The sequence below is a fragment of the Desmodus rotundus genome, chromosome 4 (assembly GCF_022682495.2).
Source record: "Desmodus rotundus isolate HL8 chromosome 4, HLdesRot8A.1, whole genome shotgun sequence".
Lineage (NCBI taxonomy): Eukaryota > Metazoa > Chordata > Mammalia > Chiroptera > Phyllostomidae > Desmodus > Desmodus rotundus.
In genome coordinates, this window is record NC_071390.1 from 155,194,605 (window position 1) to 155,218,353 (window position 23,749).

Genomic DNA, 23,749 nt, shown 5'->3' on the forward strand with positions numbered 1-23,749 from the left:
AAATCACCTTTGAAAGGGAAGAAATTTCAGACTGTTGGTGAGATTCAGGAAAATATGACAGGGCAGCTGATGGTGATTGGGAGAACTGTGTGTGATCCAAAGGTGTGTACTTTGAAGGGAACTGAGGTGTCCTTGTCCTATGGACAATGTTTCTTATATCTTCTTCATTAAGTGTCTCTATTTTTCACATTACATGGCTGAATACTTTCAGGACAGGGGTCGTATATAAAGAAAAGTCTCTGTGATTAGAGCTTTTCATTGGCCTATAATTTTCAAATACTTAATGTCTGCATGCCTCAAAAGTTCTCTTTCTTTAACAGACTCTAAGTTTCTGGAGTGAAAGTCGAATTGTACATAAATCATTTCTGAAGTACTTACTACTCTAGGACTTTTCCTGTCATTGATTAACTCCAGCACCCAAAATGCGAGATGAATAAACTATTGCTTCTGCATTTCTTCTGTGAGAGTAAGGTGATTCTTACAGAAGAGAACAAGGTGAATAACACATCTATAAAGCTGAAGGCGACACTTTGGTCAAAGGACCGAGGATATCCAGGATGTCACTGGTGATGCTGCAGGATTACTAAAGGAACAAGATGATGGTATGTTACTCTGGAAATCTGAGGGACATTTAGCACTTTGATTTAGTTCCAACAGCTGTGCATTGAATGCCAACCTGTTCCACAAACGAATTTCATGGACACATGGAATGTTAAAATGTAACTAACTGGTTTTGGCAAAAGTGCACAGTCCTCCAACATGACAACATCAGTGAGCACACCTGTCTCAGGCAGAAGGCCAGGACTGGATGACTTCAAAGGTCTGCATTTTGGTAGACCATTGTGGTAATTGGCTCTCACTTGTCCACGCTTATTGACATCGGGGGTCCTCCCATAAAGAGCTGGAGGCTGTTCTCTCCCTGCTGCATCTGGATCTGACCATGTGACCTGCTCTAGTCAACGGGACAAAAACAAATGTGATGCCAGCAGAAGCTTGAAATGTGCTTGCACATTGGACTTACTCTCTGCTAGATACTCCTTTGCCACCATTCGACATGTCCCAGATAATCTTCCAGAGATGCCATGTGGAAGAAATCTGAGGAGCAAATTTCCAGTTATGTAACTGAGGCCATCCTGGACCACCCAGCTCTAGCCAAGCCACCAGCAGGCCCCAGTCTCCATGGACTCAGACTCAGTATGATGGATTCCGTGGTAGTGATGCTTAAAGTAAATGTAGGCTCCATTGTTAGAGTGGCAGGGATCCTGTTCAGGGAGATAATCATCTAGGAGGGGGACTTGAGTTTTAGGTGCCGCACTTAAAGACTTAGAATGTGCCCTAAGGAAAGTAATTAGGATGTGGAAGTTCAGAAAACCATGAGATACGAGTAAAAATAAGGAAATCATAGAGAAAACTTGCCATGATTTTTGTATATGAAGTTTTAGTAAGGAGGATTCGGAAACAGTTTCCATTTGCATTGCTCTGGGTACAAGTCCTAAGACCAATGGGTGATGAAAGTCAGAGAGAGATTTGTTCTCAACACGAGGAAGAATTTTGTAATATTTAAAGGGGTACAGCAATAAAATAGGTTGGCTTGAACAATAGGATACTGTCACTGGATGTGTTCAAAGATTATTCTTCTTTTCCCAGGGATGTGTAGAAAGGATTTTGCATTGAGAGGAACATTAGACAAGATGACATAGAAGGCTCCTTCCAAACCAAACATTCTATGCTGCTGTGTGAAACTTCTATGTGCATCTATCTACCTTTGTCTCTAGAAAATTTAATAAAGTAAATTTTCTGCAGCCTCATCTCAAGGGTCGTCCCACCAGTCTCTCAACTGAGTCTTGATCTGAGAGAATATGACAGAAGGGAGATGTTAATGGAAGAATCTGAGAAATTAACTCCTTCACCTTAATTCTTTTACTCAGGCACACATGTTAAGTTTATTAGCTTTATTCTAGTAATAAACAACAAATCAGATGTCACCTCCTGGCATAATTAAATGCTGAGTTGAATAAAGGTAAAGGTGAATTTACTGTTAGAGAGAGAGAGGGTGGGGGAGAAATCAAAGGTTTATATTGTAAGGGAAAATGACCAAGATACAGAGTTTCTTATACACAAAGTCTTCTACTTTAAGGGAAAAGAGATATATTATTAATAATTTTTAAACCCCTTCTGTTGTACACTTTCATTAATATGTTTTAAATAGCATTATTAATTAAAATAATTTATCTGGTATTAAAATGAACAAATATCACACCATTTAAATAATTGTATTTACTCTTCGTGGAAAAATATCATGAATGGAGATGGAGTGTCTCTGATACCTGATATTTCAGCTACATGAAACAATGCTATTGACCTTGATTCCTGCTTCATACTAAGAACACTACTGCTATCCAGAAGTTCAGATAACCGTGCAGCATCCTGCCCCCATGGATTAGACCACTTGGACATTAATGTCCAAGGGTTAATTAGCAAAGGGTTAATTACTGTGCACTATGCTACAGAAGCTGTGAGTTTTTATGCTTGACTTCATTTAATTCCAAAACAGTCATAGGGGTATTTTATTATCTTCATCTTGGAGAGATTAAATAACTTGTCTAACATACATACCAGTAAGACCAAAAAACTTACTCTTGCATCCAGATATCTGCTTCCACTTTGTTTTGCTCTTCCCATCTGGGAGGAACCCCAAAAGTGAGAGATTCCATAGGACAAAATATAAGTTTTGGCAAGCAACTACATATGAGGAAGAGGAAGATGGAGTCAAAAAACTGAGATTTTGAGTCTGAGTGACTAGGAGAATTGGGGAGCCATTAGTCAAAGCTAGAGAACTGGAATAAGAAACTAATAATGAGGAGTCATTCTATGATGTTCCTTTAAATTATTGAGGTAAAATATCTGCAAAAAAAATTAAGTGTGCTACAAGATACGGGCTGTGAATAGATTTGAAGACTGGATAAGGAGAAGGATAGTAATGACTGTGAAAGAGAGGGAGCAGGAGGTAACAATGGGACTTCTGTTTGGGGAAATTAGAAAAATAAAGAACACTGGTTATGTGGCTTACAATAGAAAACCAACACGATATTAACAGGAATATTAGATAGTGGACCTTAATATTACAACTTTGTTGTAGACTTCTTTGTTGTGATTTTTGTGATTTTCTCCATTAATGCCCAAAGTATACTGGAGCAAAAGAGGAAATAACACATGGAGGGAGTTACAAAGGACTGGGGACTGACAGCCTTGGCAACTCAAGAGAGCTTTTCCAGCAAGTGTTAACAAAGTTCATGTGATTTTATTCCTGAATACAGTAAGGTAGAGAACCAAATGAAACCAAAATCGTGACTAAAAGCTTAGAGAAATGCAAAGGAGGACAGGATAAAGGATACTAATGATGACATAGTAACTTCAATAGAGAGGCAAAGCAGGGAGGCTAAAGGGCAGAAAACTGGCCAGGGCAGGACATTTCAAAGTTCAAGATCTTGAATGTGAAGTAATTTCAAGTGATGGAGTAAAGCAGGATGTGAATACGCTGCTGAGGAGTAAAATAGAAAGGTTGTCATTGGTATTTAGCTAGAAAAGGGGGAGCAAAGGGGACCAGAAATTAAACTTAATAAAGTGGAAAACAGGAGCCTGTTTGCTTCACCAGAAAACTACAGCTCTTCACACTCTAGGAGACCACAGCATTGTGTTCAGCCAAAGGGATAAAAGCTCCTCCTTTTCCCCCTGTGGTACCAGGTGGGAGCCCGGGAAGGCAGACGCAGGCTCAATAGAAATCACAATGGTGCAGGACAGGTGCTGGACCAAAGAGGCCTATCAGTCCGGCCAGGCAGGAGAAAGAAGGGATTGGCCAGAGTGCAGTCCCTCCAAAGCCCACAAAAGCTTGGGAAGTTGATTAGTTCTTTTGAAAATGTACCTGGTCCGTCCAATGCCCAAGCTAATATAATCCCAGGGGAGCAAAGAAACTCTTTCTCTTGCCCAACCAGTGATGCACTTGCCTGTTGGTTCCTGCACGCTCACTCTCCCAGGAGCACGTGACCATGTGGGCCTGGCAGCTACTGGTGCCCACAGAAGATGGCATGGGCTTCCCACAGACTAAGCTCTCTCTCTCTCTGGCTCATGCCCTGCACTCATCCTGCACACCCTGGTGTTCTGTCTCCATAGTCATGTGGACTTAATAGCCATGTAGCCAGCAATGATGCAGGCTCTGCCACTGGAGCAGCCAGGAACAAGCTAAGCTACCTGGATGGGAACTGAAACCGCTTAGCAGCCACCTGCAGGCTCCAAAAGACTAAGCTTTAATATGAGCAAAAACTCTGGACACTGGCTTTTGTTTTGGGCCTGTTGAAGAAACGGTTGGACTTTTATATGTCAGGACAGAGAGAAATGGGACATTGGAAACCCAAGGGGTAGCTTCTATTTCCACACAAATAAATCATGCCCCACTACAATCTCCCATGTGTGGATCCTCAGAATGTTTTCCTCTTGATCCCGTTGAAGAGATTAACTTCCACCAACAACAGAAAGATATTAGAGATTAGGGTTAAGGAACTTCAGGACCTCAGTTTTAAAGAGTTCAAGCTCTAGAAACAGACACACCTAAATTTTAATTCTGGCTATGCCATTTATGATCTAAAGGTATTTAAACAGTTTCTTAACATCACTCAGGCTTACTTTTCTACATGTACAAAATTTGCAGCGGGAGAGATGATAATAGTACTTACTATCCACAGTATTATTTTAATATGTAAACGAGAATACAAGCAAAAAGCTTGGCATTCAAGTTAGCTTTCACTGTCATTGTCATTGCTGTTGCTATTAAAAACGATCCTTAATCATTCAGGAGAAAGGACAAAGGAGCAACCGTACAAGAAAGTTACTGCTTAATTTAACTTCCAAGAGCCTGACTTAAGGCTCAAGTTGCAAACTTCTCCATCCCTGCACTTTCTGAAGTAAAGTGAACAGTCCAGGAAACGAAATGTCATGACTTTGAACAAAGAGGTTGAAGATGAATCACGTGTGTTGTCTATCGCAAATAAAGTACAAGACAACAGGGTTAACTTTGAATGTTCAGGAGATTCTTCCCCCGTCCAGACCTCTGATGAAGTTACTGATGGTCAGGAAGTGACCAAAAGGGGGTGAAGATGAATTCTGAAGAAAAAGGAAGGGAAGACAAAGATCTAAATTTGTAGATTCTATACCTAAATGCTAAAATATCAAGTGACTACCTTCTCAAAATCCATGATACCCCTTCTCTTCTAAGAAAAACCTGATTTTTTCCCCAACATATCATGATCACTATCCACAGCCTACTTTGTGATTAAAAGTGAACAATAAAGCGCAAGGGGGCCCCAGCTGGTATGGCTCAGTGGAGTGAGTGCCGGCCTGCAAACCAAAGGGTCGTTGTTTGGATTCCCAGTCAGAGCACATGCCTGGGTGGCAGGCCAGGGCCCCAGTCAGGGCGGGTGAGAGGCAACCATGCATTGATGTTTCTCTCCTCTTTCTCCCTCCTTTCCCCTCCCTAAAAATAAATAAATAAAATGTTGTAAAAAATGCAAGTGGAAGTTGGGTGGGATTTCTGAAATAGCTCTTTGAAAGGGAGCTCCTTTAGCTAGGATGCACTTTTCCTTTTTTCTTTGCTTTTCACTCCCTTCCTGCATGTGACGCAGGCATGAAATCGAGAGTCTCAGCAACTATCCAGAACCAGTAGGAGTCTTGGAAAATAGAAGGCAGGTGCTAAGAAGGGCAGAGCTAGAAAAGAGAAGTAGTCTTCCTGGGTGATTCACGGAACTTGATATTCTGCCTGGAGCATCTTTCTGTACAGTAATTTTTATGTGAAAAAATAATAAAATCCTTAGTTTTTCATGCTTTGGGATTTGTTTTGTGTTTAGGTTTTTTTGTGTGTGGAAAAAAATCATTATTCAGAAAATAATGTAATTCATAACTGCTCCAGAGAAACAGCCTGAAAATTTCATTGTACTTTGTTATATTACCTGGCAGTAGACTAACTGGTGATTCATTTTGATAAACAATTTTTATTATATTGTTTTCATGAATTGGGGCTTTAGGGAGCAATGAACTATGATCTCGGAGCGACAGGAAATAAAGGTAAGACCTATGGTTTCCTGAGCTTTCTATCATGACCACTTGACCAAGCCATGTGCAGGAAGGGGAAATACAAGCAGAGCCTGGAGGCCTCTGAGTTGAGGAAACAGACCTGAGAGTCAAGGGAACTAAGAGACTGGTGCTCATAGGGCAGAGAACGAGAGAGTAAAGACCATCACGGAAAACTCTGGAGATGGGCAGAGGGCCCAGTCTGGGTGTTCAGCAGAGACCGATTAATACATGTATTTGAGGAAACTACTCAAGGTCAGCAAAAGAACCACCACAAAGGGTAAAAAGGGACAGTATTTGGGAACAGGGCTCATAACAGTGCCTGTTTCTACCAGCCAGAATAGAAAACCTAATTCACCAGGCTTTGGGAAAAGTAACCACAGGATCACACCTCCATACTGGGGGATAATTATCTTTAGACTAAATGCTACTCTGGCCCTGCTTACCTAGATAATTTTAAAAACAATATTCAAAGGTCAAACTGTTTCAAAGTGACTTCACTGCATCTCAGCAAAAAGCTCAAGAATATTGATAGGGATACAAAAATATTCCAACAAGGAATATTTTTACCCAACAAGGCAGATTCACAATATTTGGAATTCAATTTAAAAATTACCAGGCAGGTAAAGAAGCAGGAAATTATTATTTATAATTAAGAGAAAATCAATCAATTGAAACCAATCCAGAATTGACACTGATATGAGAATTGTCAAAGAGATTAAAACAGTTATTATATCTATATCCCATATGTTCAAAAAGCTAGAAGAAATACTAAACATGTTAAATAGAAACATGGAAGATATTTTTAATTAAATGTCTAAAGATTAGATGTTACATAAGAAAATGTCAGGGACCTAGGAGATATAAGGTGGAGTAAAACTAGATTTACAGTTGTTTCTATGGAAAATAATGCAATAATTAATAAATAATAATGCAAGAATAAACTCTGTGTTTCCTGTGCTCACAACTGTAAACCTCCTTTTGCCCCGTCCTGTAGAGCAATAGAAACTATCCAAGACAAAATGAAGTAACCTGTGGAATAACTTCAGACAGCCTAATGCGCATGTAATTGGAGCCTCTGACTGTGGGAAATGTGGCTCAGCCCCAACTCAGAAAAGCCAGTGGGGAGCGAGGTTGGCGGGCAGGACCCACGTCCATGGATAAGTTCTCCGTGGGAAATCAGGCCTGCATTGTACCCACACTGCTATGAGACTTGCTCTTGCTGAAACTCCCTCACCCTGAATCAAGGAAGCAAATGTTTACTGAGTATCTTTATCTTTCTAAAATCTGAGCTAGACCCTCCAGGTATGGGACAAAGCCTTTTTGACCATTTCTCCTTTTACATTGTAAAGGTCCTCCTTTGATGTAATCAGTGACATCCTCTCTCTTTTGTCAGCAAAAGATAACCACCCAAAACAAACCTTTGTGTAGTAAAAGAGGACCTTCTTTGATGTTAAGGGCCTAAAAAACCTATAAAGGCTGGTCAAGGCAAGGCTCTTGGCGCTCCCCCCTTGAGGGAGTGGCCGAGGCAATCAGAAGCACTCTCCTCTTGAGAGAGTGGCCGAGCCATCCCTTTTCCCCCACAGGACGTCTGTAGTCCGTGTATATGTGTGTTTGAATACTGAAACCTCCACAGCAGACCTTGCGGGCTGAGATGTGCATCATGTGACAAAAGAAGAGAACAAAGGGAAAGGATGAAGATGATATTTCAAAACATAATGACTGAATATTTTCCAATTTGATAAAAAACCATAAGCCTATGGATCCAAGAGTCTCAATGAAGCCCAAGCAAAGGAAACAAAAAAACAACATCAAGACATATCATAGTCAAGTTTCTCAAATCTAGTGACTAAGAAAAAGCAGCCAGAGATGGAAAAAAGATACATTTTCTCCTTCAAATATAAGGATGGGACAAATATAAGGATGACAGCAGATAGTTTCACTAGAAGTAATGCAAGTACAAAGGAGAGGAACAACTAGAAGTGATGAAAGAACAAAAATGTTTTCAACCTAGAATTCTATATCCAGCAAAAATACCTTTTCAGAAAAGGTCACATAACTTTTCAGACATAAAAAAAGCTGAAAGCATCCACCTCCAGCAGACCCACACTACAATAGTAAGCTCTTCAAACAAAAGGAAAGTAATGTCAAATGGACACAAGGATCTACACGAAAGCATAAAGGGCTCCGGAAATTAAGCTGCAGAGGGTAGCGTACTTCTAAAGTCACTGGATGAGCTCATCGTTTCCCTGATACTAAACCAGGCAAAGACATTAGAAGAATAGAAAACTGTGTTGACGGAAATATCAATAGCTACCAGGGAACTAGGGTTGGAGGAAGGGATCAGTTGCCAAATGATACAAGGGGTCTCAGAGGGGTTACGGAAATGCCTCAGTATCTTGAATGTGTCGGTAGATTCACGGGTTTACACATTTGTCAAACCTCACTCATAAAAGTATGTACTTTAAATTTATATTTAATAAATTATACCTCAGTAAAGCTGAGTAAAATAAAACAAAATAAATGAAAACAAAATATCTGGCAGATATTGTGGTTTGGCTCATTCAGGAACCAATCCAATCGTTCCAAATGTCTTCCTGTACTGAAGAAGCTGGGAAATGAAAAAGTCCATTTCCCATTTTTCCTCACGGTTTTCCTATGTGACTTTAGTAAGCGAGGGTACTCTCTCTCCAGACTCTACTACCTAGGAGTAGATTTGTGTTGAAAGGACAGGGAAGAGCTCATCCATCTTGCCAGTGAGCCGTGGCAGAAACCCCGAGTGTCCGGAGCTGCCCACTTCCCGACGTGGCAGAGGCCTCCTTGGTGAGCATTCTGCAGAGACTTGCGAGTGGCCCCTAGCCACGCGCTTAGCGTCTGTACTTCTAGTCTGTAAACTAGCAGGGCTGAAAAGGGATTCTGTCATTCTTCAATGGAACAAAACAGTACTTTAATTCTAAACAATGGAATTATCCAGCAGGCTCACCGCAATATCAGCTAGTTTGAGAGAAATGCTTAAATCAACAGTCCTTCTATTCTTCACTCTGCTACCAAAGCCCCCACTTAGGCTCTGTCTATGCGTCTTACAGCTGAGTTCCAGTGTGGGTTTTGTGGATTTCCACTGCGGAGTTTTACAGTTGGTCCAGAGTCCAAACACTATTTCTAACTTATTTCTTACTGCAATTTCTAAGATACTTTACTTTTGAACTATTGGAACACAATCTTCTTGTGTAAAGAAGATTTTCTGGTGCCAAAACAATAGGGCAACCGTCCGAAGTAAATTCCAAGCTGAACTTGCTCCCCAGACCCCACCCTGGGGGTCCCCCACCCCCAGGCCATGGAGCCTCCCAGGGCAGTGTAAATGTGTTGTATAAAGCCGTTTCTTTCCCTGGATGATTGCATCGCTCTCATGTTGAGTTTTTAGTTGGCTGGGAAAAACGAGGTCAGCGTCTTTGTCAATTCCTCTGTTCTTGCCCACTGAACTGTTATCTCCCTTCAGTGCAGGTAACTGAACTCCTCTGGCAGCGCGCATCTGGGTTGGGTGGCTGAATGTGGGAGGAAAATGAGGGAGCTGCGAAACGCTCTCCTGCCCCCCACGCCCCACCTCCTGCCATCTGCCTCTAAATGCCTCTGTCTCCGTCTCTGTCTAACTCATTCTCTGGCTCTCTCTGGCCCTCTCTTTCTCTCCCTCCCTTCTTAATGAAAGTTGTATTATGCAGATGATTCACACATCTTAATTTTTCTCACTCATCCAAATTCAAACTAAGTTAGATGGTTTCGTGTGACTGTTTCAAACCTCACATATATAAGAAAATCACCAGCATCAGCCTCTTTTCCTCCATAAAAATTATGGTTCTCCACATGCCAAAACCCAGCAGAGGGCATCCTTCCATCTCGGAAGCGTGAATACTGCAGCAAAAGGGCTCTTCAGTGCCAGCAATGGCTTCCATTTACAACTGTGCCCTGGACTTTAAATAAAAAGGCTCTTGTGGTAGGAGGGGAATTTGTTATGTTATTCTGGAGTGTTCACCTCATTTTGAACTATAGATTTAGAAGTAATTCTCCTTTTATAAGGAGAAAAAGAGGTCAAAAACTCTCTGTCTTTGGCCTCTCTCTCCGAGTTTGAAACATTAGCTTCAAATTTCAGAAGCAACAAGGTAGCACTTATGCGATCCTTCCTCCTCTCTGCTGCTATGCGTGCAAATAAAGTGGTTGCAGAGCAAAAACCATTGAGAGAAATCAGCACCCTACCTCCTTTGTTGCACTCTCTTTCTAGTCTTCAAGCTAAAAGACAAAAGCAGAAAAGGCACCCCGGCCTGTTGGATCGTCTCAGAAGCAAGAAGAACGTAAGCATGGTCCAGAGCAGTACAACACGTGCGGCCAGCCTTGTACTTGTATAAGTAGACAATCAGTCACCCGCGAAGTTTCATTGTGCAGTGTTACAGAAATGTAAAGTCCACAATGAGAAGTATCTTACATTGCCAGAAGCAACTTTTTCTGGGTTAAAATGTAAATGCTCATAACCCCTATCAGTGATTATCTTGCTGGTGTGGATGAGTATATCAGATCCTTTCCTTGTGGAAGATGTCTTTAGGAGAGAAGAAAAGATTAGACGTAGACAAAAAAGCATCATTCACACATCCATTCAACATGTTTTTGAGCACTTTGTGCCACGCCCTGTTGTAGGTGCTAAGAGCAACGCATCAGCTACAGTCAAAGAGTCCTTTCCTTGAGGTAATGCACCAAACAGCAAGGGTGTGGGAAGTCGGACCAACCTAACTTTGAGTCTAGCCCTGCCACTTACCAGCTACGTGTGTGACTTGGTAGAAAGGAATTACTGTTCTCTTTTGCAAAGCAAGAATAATAATTATCAATATTTATTGATAACATAACTTTGCTCCAGGCACAGGAGCAAAGGAACTGAGCATATATATCATCAAATCTGCACAATTAGCCTACGAGAAAAGTTATATTATCATTCTCATTCTACCAATGAGGAAATGAAGGCACAGACTGATTTGCAAATTGCCCGGGAGGACACGGAGGCAGCAGAGCAGGAATTTGAAACCAGGCGGTCTGCTTCCAAGGCTGTCTTCCCTCTTCACCAGGGTGCCACGGGGTTGCTTTCTGAGGCTGTCCTGAGGCAAGGATGAGAGGGCACGTGTAAAGCTAACAGCGTAGGTTTGTGTTATCATTGTGATTCATTGTGAAGATCACTGCCAGTGTTAGTGTTCTGAGACCTAAGGGTCTGTGTTGGAATATAATGAATGAGGCTCAATACTTCAAACCAAAATTCCTCTGCTTCAGAATGGAGTCTGTGCCCAGCTCTGCTCGAAAGTCCGATTGCATAGCGTCATAGCTAACAAATCACAGCCTCTCTGCGTCTATCTTTCCATAGGATGACAGGCTGCCTCTAATAACTATGGCTTCAGACAGTATATCAGAACACAGTTTCCCTATAAGAACATGACAAGAATGTGAGTTTCCCTGTAACAAAACGTGAGTATTTTCTGCTCTGGATTTTTCTAACCTCTCCTGAAAGCTGAAGGTTAAGACCAGATGCAAAACAAAAACTAGATCCAAGCGAATCTGGGTTTGACAGCCCCTCTTTGTTCTTTGCTACGTTATCTTGTATCCAGCCCCTCCCCACTCAGCTGTCTCTCGGCTCAGTGCTCCCAGTCTTTGCAAAGTGCACTCACTAGAGCCCTCTCCAAGGCTTCTCACAGACTGAGCACGTCCACAGATCAATGGGAGCTATTATGCTAAGAGTATTATTCAAAGAGAAATGAAGCAGGCATGTTTTCTCGCTGCTCTGGGAGTTCTCTCTGCTTACTGTAAGCCGGAATTTGTGTCTCAGGCTGCATTACCAAAATCAGGAATAATCTTAAACAAGCAGATAAGATTCTGGCTCCAGGCCCCACTCCTTATTGATTTCATTTCAAGACTGTCATCTTAGGTTCGTTAGGTAGGAAACTGAGTGCTGGATAGTGGGGTAGGAAAATGAGTGTCAAGAGAATTCACAAATATATATCTTAGAAATATTCCATTATTCTTGTCTGTACCAAAAAAAAAATAGTTTTTATAACACATGTTAAACTTCGTAACACAAAACTCAAGTCCACTGAACATCTGAAAAATGTACCCTGTTCAAAAAGGCAATTTCAAGCTGACTTTATCTCACCTTGCTTCTGCAGGAAGAACACTGTTGCAACACGTCGTTGGGGATGGAAATAAGAGCTTCACTCCCTTGGTTTGAACTCCAAAATTAGCAAGTGTCCTGGTCGTTATGTTGCAACTTACCTTGTCATTGGCTTACAGATTTCTACCAACCCCAGCTGGGTCTAATTAAAATAGGATTCTCCTCACCCCGAGATAATGGCCGTCGATGAACACGACAGGGAGGGAAGGAGCTTCGGACACCCGGCGGCAGCGTTCGTCCAGCTCTTTTCCGTAGTCGCCGTTCAGAGCGATGTTTTTCTCTTCGAATTTTACTCGGTGGTTTTGGAAGATCTTTCTAACCAGTTCGCATCTTTCAAAGGTTGTCCGTACCACACGAAGGCAAGTGGTGTAAATCACCACCCGGTCAAATTCTAGTTCAGTGGATGGTTGCTGAAGGGAAAACATTGTAGTGTGAATATGCTTGCATTTACTTTCTTACTGTGGCTTATGTTAAGACAATTAACAAGCTTTAGCAAATGCCTTATACACTAAGGGCATGCAACAGAAGTTTAATGAGTACAGTGTTGTCACTCCTCAGATGCAACTATTTACGTTAGAACATGTCATTGAGATAGGGATCTCAATCAACATAATTTAATTGACAGTATTTTTCTGTTCACAGCGGCACACTGAATAATGGCATATCTTAAAACGGGTGATGTCCCACTTGGCACGCCATGGGGTGAAATAAGGAAGAGTACAATTATTTTTCTTGTGTTTTGGACACACTGTTCATTGACTACATTTGCCTCTTTTTTAAAAAATTTTTTATCCCCAAAGCAGCATTCATTTACCCATTGGATTCCAAAACATGTCATTTAGAAGTCTGGCATTTCGGTAGTTACCCATCTTGATTGACACGGGCTGATAGGCATGGTGCTGTCGCCATACACGAGGAAATAGCCAAAGAGTTACAAAAAATAACCCTATGAGTCTTAAACAATCCCAACAACAACAACAAAATCACAGGTATCCAAACTTCAGATGCATTGCATCGAAAAGAAGATTTGCGCACATCCTGATTTAAGGAGACAAAACAAGGCACTACTGAAACCTCACGTTAGCAGTTTACCAAAAGCTGAAGGAAAGGAGAGTTCTCTTTGTCTCAGCTTCCTCTAACAGTTTTCCATTAGGGGCATGTATCTGCCTCCTGAACCCAAAGTGAGATACGGAGTAAAATAGTCAAGGTTACATCTAACCATTAAAAAAATCTTTTACTTCTCAATTTACCAAATTTCAGTCTTTCGAGCCACAATTTCCCGGGAATAACAAGACCTGTGTCACAGGATCGTTCTGAGGTTTAAGTAGCACCACACGTGGGCATGAGCTCTGCTGAGTCACAGGGCTCGGATGTGCAGCCAGCGGCTCTCCCACAGAGAATGCAAGACTGAGTGATTCGGGGAATCCCCGGAGACCAGCAGCAAAACGGGTGGTGGGGGAAAGCCGGGCATGAAAAGGAAGCAAAGAAACAGGCATATTGCAACAAATTGCAACAGAGGCAGGCCACTCAAACAAAGCTACAGACGCCCTATGGGAGAATAGTTTTTTTTGCCTTTCCTGCTACACCGGGAAGCCGTGACTGCATTCCTGGGAAAGCCCGACCAGCACTGCTCACACTCACACCAGGCCTGTCCTGGTGTCAGGGAAGGACCCTCCCCCTTATCACAGCTCTACTTGCAGGAGACTGAACATGAGGCAGCCATTCCATGACACAAGGGACACATGGGCCTCCAGAGGGCTACAGGTGTTGAAACACAACCACACAATGAACCACTCCAACTAGCTACAACTGTAATCAGAAGGTAGGGTTACTAAGCTCCACCACTTTGTGTTCACAGAAATCAGAGAACTCTGCCAGATGTGTACGCAGAGGTAGTCCTAAAAAGGTCCCAAATCGTGAAAATGGCAACGTAGTATTCTTCATCTCACTGAAAGAGAGGACAGCTTTCTTTTGTAATGTAAAGTTTCTTTAAGTTGTAAGAAGTATTTCCTCCCTCAATAGCATTTAAATGCTAAGTTGAAACCCCAGAGGCGTGGAGGGGCCAAGCAGGACTCATAAATCCTCGACAGGTCAGGACTGAAAGAGATATTAGTGAGAGGCAGGCAGAGTGTCATATAAAAGAGAAAAACTTTTCTTAGCTTCAGGCAAGCTTCAGGCCTGAAGGCATGTTTGCTCAATGTTGTCAGACATGATTATTTTAAACGGAAGCTTGAAATATGGCTCGTTACAGGAAACGAGCTGCTGTCTAAATTTTGGCATCTCATTAAAAATTGAGACCATGTAGACCTATAGATTGCAGGCTGAATTTGTCCTATAGACAGCTAATATATTAACCCTGGGGTAGAGACGGCATCTGATATGCTTGGGCTCTGCCACCGCCCATCTGTGTGTCTTTTTGATGCTAATAAACTAATAAGCCTTAGTCTTTGAATCTGTACAATGTGATAACAGTAACAGTTACTAAACAGGTTTGCCCAGAAGATAAAGTAAGCAAGAATATGAAAACAATGAGTATGGAGCTTCCAACAGTGCTGTGCCAAGTACAAAAATATTACACTCCACGTCATGAAATGTTTAAGATTAAACACACTAACAAAAATAAGTCAGCGGGAAAAAGCAGGGTGATAAATGTGAGGGAAAGGGGATTAGTACTATGCTTTAGATTAGGAAGCATTGACCTTCAGAGAAAGCAGCCAAATGCCCAAGAGCTCATAGCTCCTCTTCATGTTCATGATTATGGGCAAGTCTAGAATCAGGGAACTCGCTGCAAATGTTGCAGCATTTACAAGAGCCCCAAAGTTATCTTTTATCTGTTAATATTGGACCAATTATGCACTGTTCTTCTGGCTGCGAAGACTGCATTTAATGCATTTGGTCCTGCCAAAATGTTCTACTTTTTTCAATAGCTACCTGTACTTTTAAAAATATTTAATAAGAAATACATTTGCCCCATGTGTAGAAGTGGGGAAGTTGAGGATCGAACCTCTCTGCTGCCACATTAGCCAACTCACATAGGATTCTCTCGACTCACATAGCAATGCTAGGTACCGCTTTTCTGTGTGCCTCTTAAGAGCTGTGCACTTAAAAAATAGTAATAAGATAAACTCCTATCAGATTGTCACATTGGGTGCTAACACAAGGATGACAAAAATATCCCTTTACCTACTGCCGTGGGTGCGCTTTGCCTGGAATGAATGGGTCTCCAAGAATGTTAGATTATTAGAATGACTGAGCTTTTACAAAGCCCCAAACACACAGCAATTAAGTTAGAATAACCAGGGGTGGGGCCTCAGAGCAAATTTGTTTAAAGCTCCTATGCTGTTTCTAATGGGAAACCAAGTTCTAGAGCAGGGGTGTCAAACTCATTTTCACCAGGGGCCACATCAGCCTCGCAATTGCCTTCAAAGGGCGGAAATACTTTTAGGACTGTGTAAATGTAACTACTCCTTAACCGTTAAGGAGTTAAAATTACATTCGGCCCTTTGAAGGCAACCGCGAGCCTGATGTGGCCCCCGGTGAAAAAGAGTTTGACAGCCCTGTTAGAGCTAGTTACATACGGTTGGAAAGGCAGGATCGTAGGCCTCATCCCAGAGCTACTGGATCAGATCCGCACTTTAACAAGGAAGTGTTCTGGGAAACCTGGAGCACACTGCATCTTGAGGAGCCCCTCTGCAATCACATTGGCAGCTTGACTTGACGGAGAATCTGAGGTCCTGTCTCTTTAAAATAACTGCTAGTCATTCATTCAATTATTAGAATAACTTATTTGGCAAACACGGTGCTAGGCACTAGATATGTAATGAGGACCAAACAATGTCATGCCCAACAACATAGAGCTCATTGTTTGAAGTAATAAAAAAAAGTTACATGAATAAATGTAGAATTACAAACTGTTAAGTATTGTTTAGAAAATGCGCAAAATGTGAGGAAAAGCTATTGCAGGAGTGCCTTCTCTTGTCTTTCTGATGTTTGAGTTCCGGTCGGAAGTATAAGGAGTTAATGGAGAAGCTAACTAGACAGAGAGCACGGGGAAAGTATTATATGTAAGTGCAAAGACCTCGAGATGGGAGGAGGATGGCACGGTGAGACTCTCAGAGAACGGCTTTTGCTGAGATGCAAAGCGATGGAATTATAATAGTACCAAATGATTAATATCGTGTTGTACTTTACAGTCACTTTAAAGATCTAGTACCTTCAACCCAGGAGCAGTGAGAAATCCCTGAAGGTTTTTAAGGAGGATGGGAGGGACTCACATTTTTAAAAGGTGAGTAAGCACAGCCAGCGTGGACAGTTGCGCAGGACGCGCAGGCGCAAACTTGGGGGTGCTGTTGGGAGCGAGATCTAAGTGAATTCAGTCTTCAGGGCTGTATGGTTCTCAACTTGAGCAATCAGAGTCTCTGTCCCGATTGCCTTGGTCTCAGAACTGAGATTGAATACAGGGTATATTCAGGGTAGGAAATATGGATACCTATTAGAATAGGCCATTAAGTAAAATGTTCTAAAAAAAATCTTTTGCACGATTTTTGGTGTGACTTGGAAGCAGATCTTCTTAAAATTAGAGGTATGTTGAATGATCTCACAAGGTCTTTTCCAGCTTCATAATATAAATGTTAAATGATATTGTCTTCGACCTTAAAAAAATCTTCTTCTACATTTGTTTCATTTTCTTTCCTTCAACAGATTTGGCAAAGCATCTGCCTGAAATCTAAAAATAGCCTCTCAGCGGTTACTGTCCCTCTGCTCCCTTCCTGAGGGTTACCATGGGAATAGCGTAATGAAGGATGGAGGCATCTGAGACAGGCCTGACAAGCCTTTGGGATTTGCAGCCTGCTTGCTCTGAGGGCTGACCTAGATGTTAATGAAGCCAAGCCATTTCTTCTTTTCCACTGATGAAAAAGATGAATCTTTGTGCCCATTGGATACTGAAAATATCAGGGGGAACACTTTATAAAGTATGTAATTGTCTAACCATGATGCCATACAAATGAAACAAATACAAAATAATATTCAGTGCAAACTGTAACTTTAAAATTTTTAATTAAAACTTTTTAAAGGATGAATCGTAGGGGGGCCCCGAGGCCTCACAACAACCTGTGGCAAATGTAGACCTGTAGGCAAGAGATGGGAATTGCTGGGAATAAGACTAAGGGGTTACCAAACAACCAACATGTGTCCATAGCCTGCACGAGTCACTGTGAACAGTAAGTACTTTAGTCACCGAGTCATCTTGGGACAATTTTTGAGCCCCCACACCCAATGGAACTCAGGACGAGAATTAGACCCCACCCCACCTCGTCAGAGGATAGGCCTGGAGCACACCCAGCTCCTCACGCTAGAGCAAGAACAGTGGGTTATTTCCACTTCATCCTTTGCCCGTCCAGCCTGGCCAAGGTTGAAAAGGCCTCCTGAAATAGGCCCCCTGGCTTATCCCTGTGTACCCCTCAATCATCAAGACACTAGGGGACTCCAGGCAACTTTAGGAATTCAGGTCTTAAATTAAAAAAAAATTAAGTAATGTTTTTAAATTTAATCTTTATTATATATTTTTCCATTACCATTTAGTTCCCTTATGCCCCCCTCCCCCCCAGCAATCACCACACTGTTGTCCATGTCCATGGGTCCTTTTTCCTTTTTTGCTATATATACGAGAAGGGAATCCAAAAGAACAGAATTTATTTATAAAAAAGTGTGTATTTATTCTTACATGTTTAAACTTCAGTCACCTTAAAAGTACTCTCCACTTGATGCAATACACCTATCAAGAACTTTTCTCCACTCTTAACACAGTTTTTAAAGGCTTTTGATGCCTTTTAGTGCTTCTGCTATTTGTTTCAACTTTTCCACATTTTCAAAATGTTTCCATAAATCAAAAAAAAGTTGCTCAAGGTGAGATCAGGTGAATAGGAAGGGTGGGGCATGGGGGTCATGCCATTTTTGGTCAAAAACTGCTGAACACTCAGCACGGTGTGGGCAGGTGCGCTTGTAAATTGCCCATCTTGAAATGGGCAAATGCATTGAAAGAGTCTTCACAAAAAATTTATTGAAGCCAAACACAGCCTCTCACAACAACACCAGCTGCTACACTGATACTGATGGTTTCCTGCAACACTCACCTAGTGGGGAAACCTGTACTACAAGGGCTCCATCCCCCAGCATATAATTATTGTTTTGGGGGGTCCATCCACATATATTATGGAATGCTTCTTAATGTTGAACTAAAATAAATAACCTCCTACCCATCTTGCTCTCAAATCACCTCTTGATCTCCATTCTTGCTCTTAACTAATGTGATTCGAAATCCACTTTATCCACAGCAGGTTCCTCTCTCAGCCTTTTTCCTGAATCTGCTCCCATTCTATCACTATTCCCTATTCAGCTCGGAAGGTAAATGCTAATCTATGCCATATCCCCTCCCTACACTTTAACCACACACAGAACAAAACCTACAAAACACCCTGGGAACTTCTCCATATCCCTCTGTAAGGCACAGATTATTAAAGTAATTACAGTAACTATTATTTATTGTATGACTCCTGCATATTTATATATTTACATGAAGTTCTAGGGACTACAAAGGGGATGTTACATGTTCAATTTCCATTGATCATAAGAGATAAAGCCTATTATAAAAATCCCATACATGAGGAAACTAAAGCTTGAAAATAAACTTAAGGTGCCCAGATAGCTCAGAGGAAAAAGGAGCAGAACCAGAACTTTGACCTGGGTCTACCTCCTAAGTCCTTGCTCTTGCTGTGGGAAGATATACCACATATCATATCCCTCTTAAATACAACCCCCCAATGGGGCATAACATCCTAGAAATGAGTTGTGATTTTACCAGCAAGGAGCTATCACAGGGACAGTCCCTGAAATTCACATTGCTCAACTCCCCATTTCATGCTAATATCTCTGTCTAGATGTTACACTCTAACAGGACTTCCCTCAACATCCTATGGGAAGTAAGCCCTCTATCCCCTGACCCACTTCTGTCCCTTGAAGTACCTCGTATTACTGGACATTACACTGTATATGTTTATTGGTTTACTGTCAAGCTCCAGAAATAAAATACAACCCCAGTGAAACAGGGACTTAGTTTTATTCACCAGAACTAAGAACCCAGGAAACTACCTGGCACATAGTATATGCTCAATATCTTCTGGCTTCTTTTCCACTCAGTGGTTTGAATCTGCCTCTTAGTAACTGGTAACTTGGACCATTTTCTTAATATCTTTATATCTGAGTTTTCTTATCTGAAAAACAGGCACACTAATGCTTATTTCATGGGGATTTGTGGGGATTAAATGATTTCATGAATAGAAAAACATTGGCATGAAGCCTGATGCATAATAAACACTCAGTGACATGGTATCTTTTTGATTATTAATATCAGTATTATAAAGTATTACTGACACACACCAGCACTATCATCACTAACTATCAGTACAACCAGCAAGTCCAAATTCACGTGTCATAAACCTCACAAGCTTGAATGGCAAGGGTTGATTTCATAATTATACAATGATCAAAAAATAAATCTCCTTAATGAATTAAATCACCACTTACCTTTGTTTCCATGTGCCGTCAGTTCTGGGGAGTGTACGTACCAGACACAATAGAGTCCCTCCTGTCCTAATTTCAGAACACTTCACTTCTTGCTGGCACCAAGACACGAGCAATTCATGCAAATAATTTCTATTTGCATAATTCTCCAAAATCATATAAATAAATGAATTTCAATTATTTCCTCAGGAATTTTCTATGTGTCCAAATCTATTACTGAATTGGCCTAGACATTAATTGAAAAGTCAATGAACCTAATGAATCTCCATACCCCCCCCCAAAATGCTGATTTAACAATACATCAGAGTTATGGAAATGAAGGTGCCCCCATGCCCCGCCATAGAGATCTTGGAAAAGGGTCATAGTTCTGCCACTTTAGCACTGATCAAGCACAAGAAGGTTTCACTTCAAGATCTAGATTGTGTCTTCTCTTGGAAAAGCAGAAAATCTGACGACACTAGAGTATTGTTGCATTCCTGAGCAAAAACAACAGCAGCAGCTGGGCGACGGTGACCCCGGTGAGGGGCACATGTCTCTGGTGCCACATTCCCTCCTATCAAGACAGTGCTTTGCACTGACATTGCCTGTGTTCCTCCTTGAGAACTGAAGGTGTGACATCACAGCTAGTCTAATGCATCGGCTTACACACTTTATATGGGGAGAAACTGAGACTTGCAGTTTAATTATTTGAATCAAACTTTATTAGGAATAAGCACTGTGTTGCAGTGGAAGAAAACTGATTCTGAGCCAGTGCTCTGAGATTTAGCTGCCCAAACTGGGAAAATCAGTTTACGTATCCAGGGCTTTCTTTTCTGTAATGTGGGAGTTGCAGAATCACATGTGAAATGCACCTGAAGACACATTGTAAATTACAAAACTTTACAGTCATGCTAGCTATCATCATCACTAAAAGTCGCACAGCTGGGAGAAAAGAAACGATGATCTAATGGAAACCAACTTCCTACCAGACAAAAGTATCTCTCTTCCAACACGAATGCTTTGGTTGCTATGGAAGTTGTTACAAACATTAGTTATTGGCATTTGAGATTCTGCTCATCTTGGCAGATACAAATGAGAGCAAAACAAACACTCCAATCACCATAATTAGAAGCACCCAATCCCAAAGGGAGGCACCTACTGCAAGAGTGAAAGCCAGGCAGCAAATGAACCAGGGATACTATGCGAATGGAGACATTGAAAAATTATTTTCCCCTCCCTTCCTGTGAAAGATTGAAGTTGCAAAACCAGAAGAAATGGAACTAAAACTTTAAACAGTAGCATCAGAGTAACAAATGCTTGGATAGCCTTACCTTGACCATTTTCACAATGCCCTACATCCCTGCTTTCCAAAAACCCTGGTGCCCCTTCTGAAGGGGGAAGGTGTTTGTGTTCCTCAACTATTCCAAATATATACATATTGTAAATAAAAATCAAACAATAAAAGATTAAAAATCTTCCTTGATTTCCTAAATCAAAGAAAATGCCTGAATAATCAGCTTAATGTAGTCAATCTTTTTGAGTGGGTTTGCATGGGATAAGAACCTACGTCAGAGGTTGAAATACCTGCATGTCATCTCAGTCTGTTGCTCTCATAAATGCCAGTGTATATTGAGGAGACACGACCTCAGTCTCTGTGGAATTCCCAGAATAGACGGAGAGCAACAGAGCTGGGGAAAACCAAGAAGTTGAGAAGACCAGACTCGCCTCAGGCAAATCCCTCATCTCTGCCTCCTCCTCAGGCTTCCAGGTGTCCTTCTGACTATGATTGTCACAGTCCCAGCCTCCCCTAGATATTCCCTTCTCCAGGTTCAAAACACTGTATCCAGGGAAAGAACAATTCTTTTATGAGCACTGACTCCTTTAATTCTGTGAGGAAAGTAGACACTATCATTTTCTTAACTTTTCACACGAGGAAATGAAAGCACAGAGAAGTATGTGACAAGCCTAGAGTCAGACACGTAGCAAATGATGGACCTAGTATTTCATCCGCGTAAATCATAGAAGTAACTCTTTATACAACCCTATTGGTCATGGACTGACTCTCTCTGAGTCCAGCTATACCCCATCTCATCTGATACAGAGCAAGAAGTTAGCGGGGGAGATACCAAATTTATGAATCCTCAAGTTTTATAAATATATAGGGGTTTTAGATAGATAGTATATTAGTTTCCTAGAGCTGCTACAACAAATTACCACACTCAGTGGCTTAAAACAACATTTTCTTGCAATTCTGGAGGTTAGAAGTTCCAAATGGGTTTCACCGGGCAGAAACTAAGGTGTTGTCAGGACCATGCTCCCTTCAACAGCTCGGGGAGAGGCTCCCCTACGTTGTCTTTCCCAGCTTCTAGAAATTGCCTGCATTCTTCCTCCACTTTCAAAGTGTACTGTAACAACCTCTGCTTCCATCACCACATCTCCTCTCTGACCCTGACCTTCACGATTCCTTCTTATAAGGACCCTTGTGACTACATTGGGCCCATCAATAATGCAGGGTAATTTTGGCTTCTCAATTATCTCTAACTTAATTACATCTGCACAGTGCTTTTTGCTGTAAGGTAACATTCACCCACAGGTTCCAGGAGTTGGAACATGGACATTTTGGGGGGCGGGGGATGACTCCATTTTTCAACCTACAATAGATGGACAGATAGATACATTGATACACAGATAGATTTTAAAGGTACTGGATCCCAGGTATAGGAATAAAAAGTACACAATCTCAGAACAGAACAGAAAATTGGAGGTTACCTAGCTCAACTTGAACAAATGTGTGAGATGTCAAGAATACACTCCAACCTCTGATTATCAGACAAGATCTTCCTTATTGTGTATCCACTTGCTTTATACACATAAAATGAGGGTAAATTCTAGGAAAGCAGGTATGAAACACATTGTTCTTTCAAGACCTTTAACAGAAGTACTTGTGAGTAGGGCACATTCTCTAAGTTGCTACTAAAGACATAAAAGTCTATAAAAAAAAGAAGTAAGAGCATTAAAGAAATTTGCCTGCTCTTTATCAATCTAGTGTGAGCACCTCTCTTTTCTTTCCTTCTCTATCTCCTAGCTTTCAATAGACTTTGCCTCCAATTGTCAAATAAGCCTTAGAAAGTGCTCTGAACAACACACACTTAGTATGACCAAATGAGAGAGGTATTTTGTGTTACATGAAATGGAAAATACATAAGAAAATGTTTGAAATTTCCGTGTGAAGCCAGAGGTTCAATTTATCTGTGTGCTCCAGAAAGGAACCTAGCTAATTTTTCACTTCAACTTCAAAGAGAACAAACAAATAACCATAAGTCAAGAAAATGTTGCCTTCCCATCTCTTCTAAAATTCCCCCAAATTAGGTTGCTTTAATAAAAGCAACTAAATTGTGGGAAATTAAGTCTACAGAAGCAGATGTAAACAACAATGCTGAAAACCTTAAAAGTTATGTTTTTCAAATATACACTGTATTGTTCGAGATTATTGATGTAATTTTGTAAAGGAATTTTAACATTTGATTTTGATTGCATATTCAAATCAGAAACAAATGCAAGTGGGTTTTTTTAAGATAGAGCACAGTGTTATCAGAAGGAAAAAAATAAAATTAATTCTGGAAATGGTCTTCACCAGACAATGCCTGCTTTGACGACAGAGCTCCTCACTGGGCCTGAGTATTAGATTTTGGAGATTCAGACATTAGGAAAGAGCGCTAACTAAATTATTGAACTAAATAATAAGTCTCATTAAGTGGAAGATTTTATCATGAAAGATGTCATTAGTAATACAATCAACACTGGAAATTGAAAAAAAATTCATTAATGAATTTTATGTTAGAAGCATTATGTCAGATGAATGCATTTATTGCC

At 41.1% G+C, this 23,749-nt stretch overlaps 1 protein-coding gene across 1 annotated transcript in view; it reads right to left on the minus strand.

Annotated features, from left to right (window-relative positions):
* The window catches only part of GRXCR1 (glutaredoxin and cysteine rich domain containing 1), a 100,340-nt gene that overhangs the window by 33,685 nt on the left and 42,906 nt on the right, over positions 1-23,749 (minus strand). Inside the window, exon 2 of the mRNA XM_024573507.3 lies at positions 12,484-12,726. Within this exon, the coding sequence (XP_024429275.1) occupies positions 12,484-12,726 (243 nt within the window). The remainder of the gene's footprint in view (positions 1-12,483; positions 12,727-23,749) is intronic.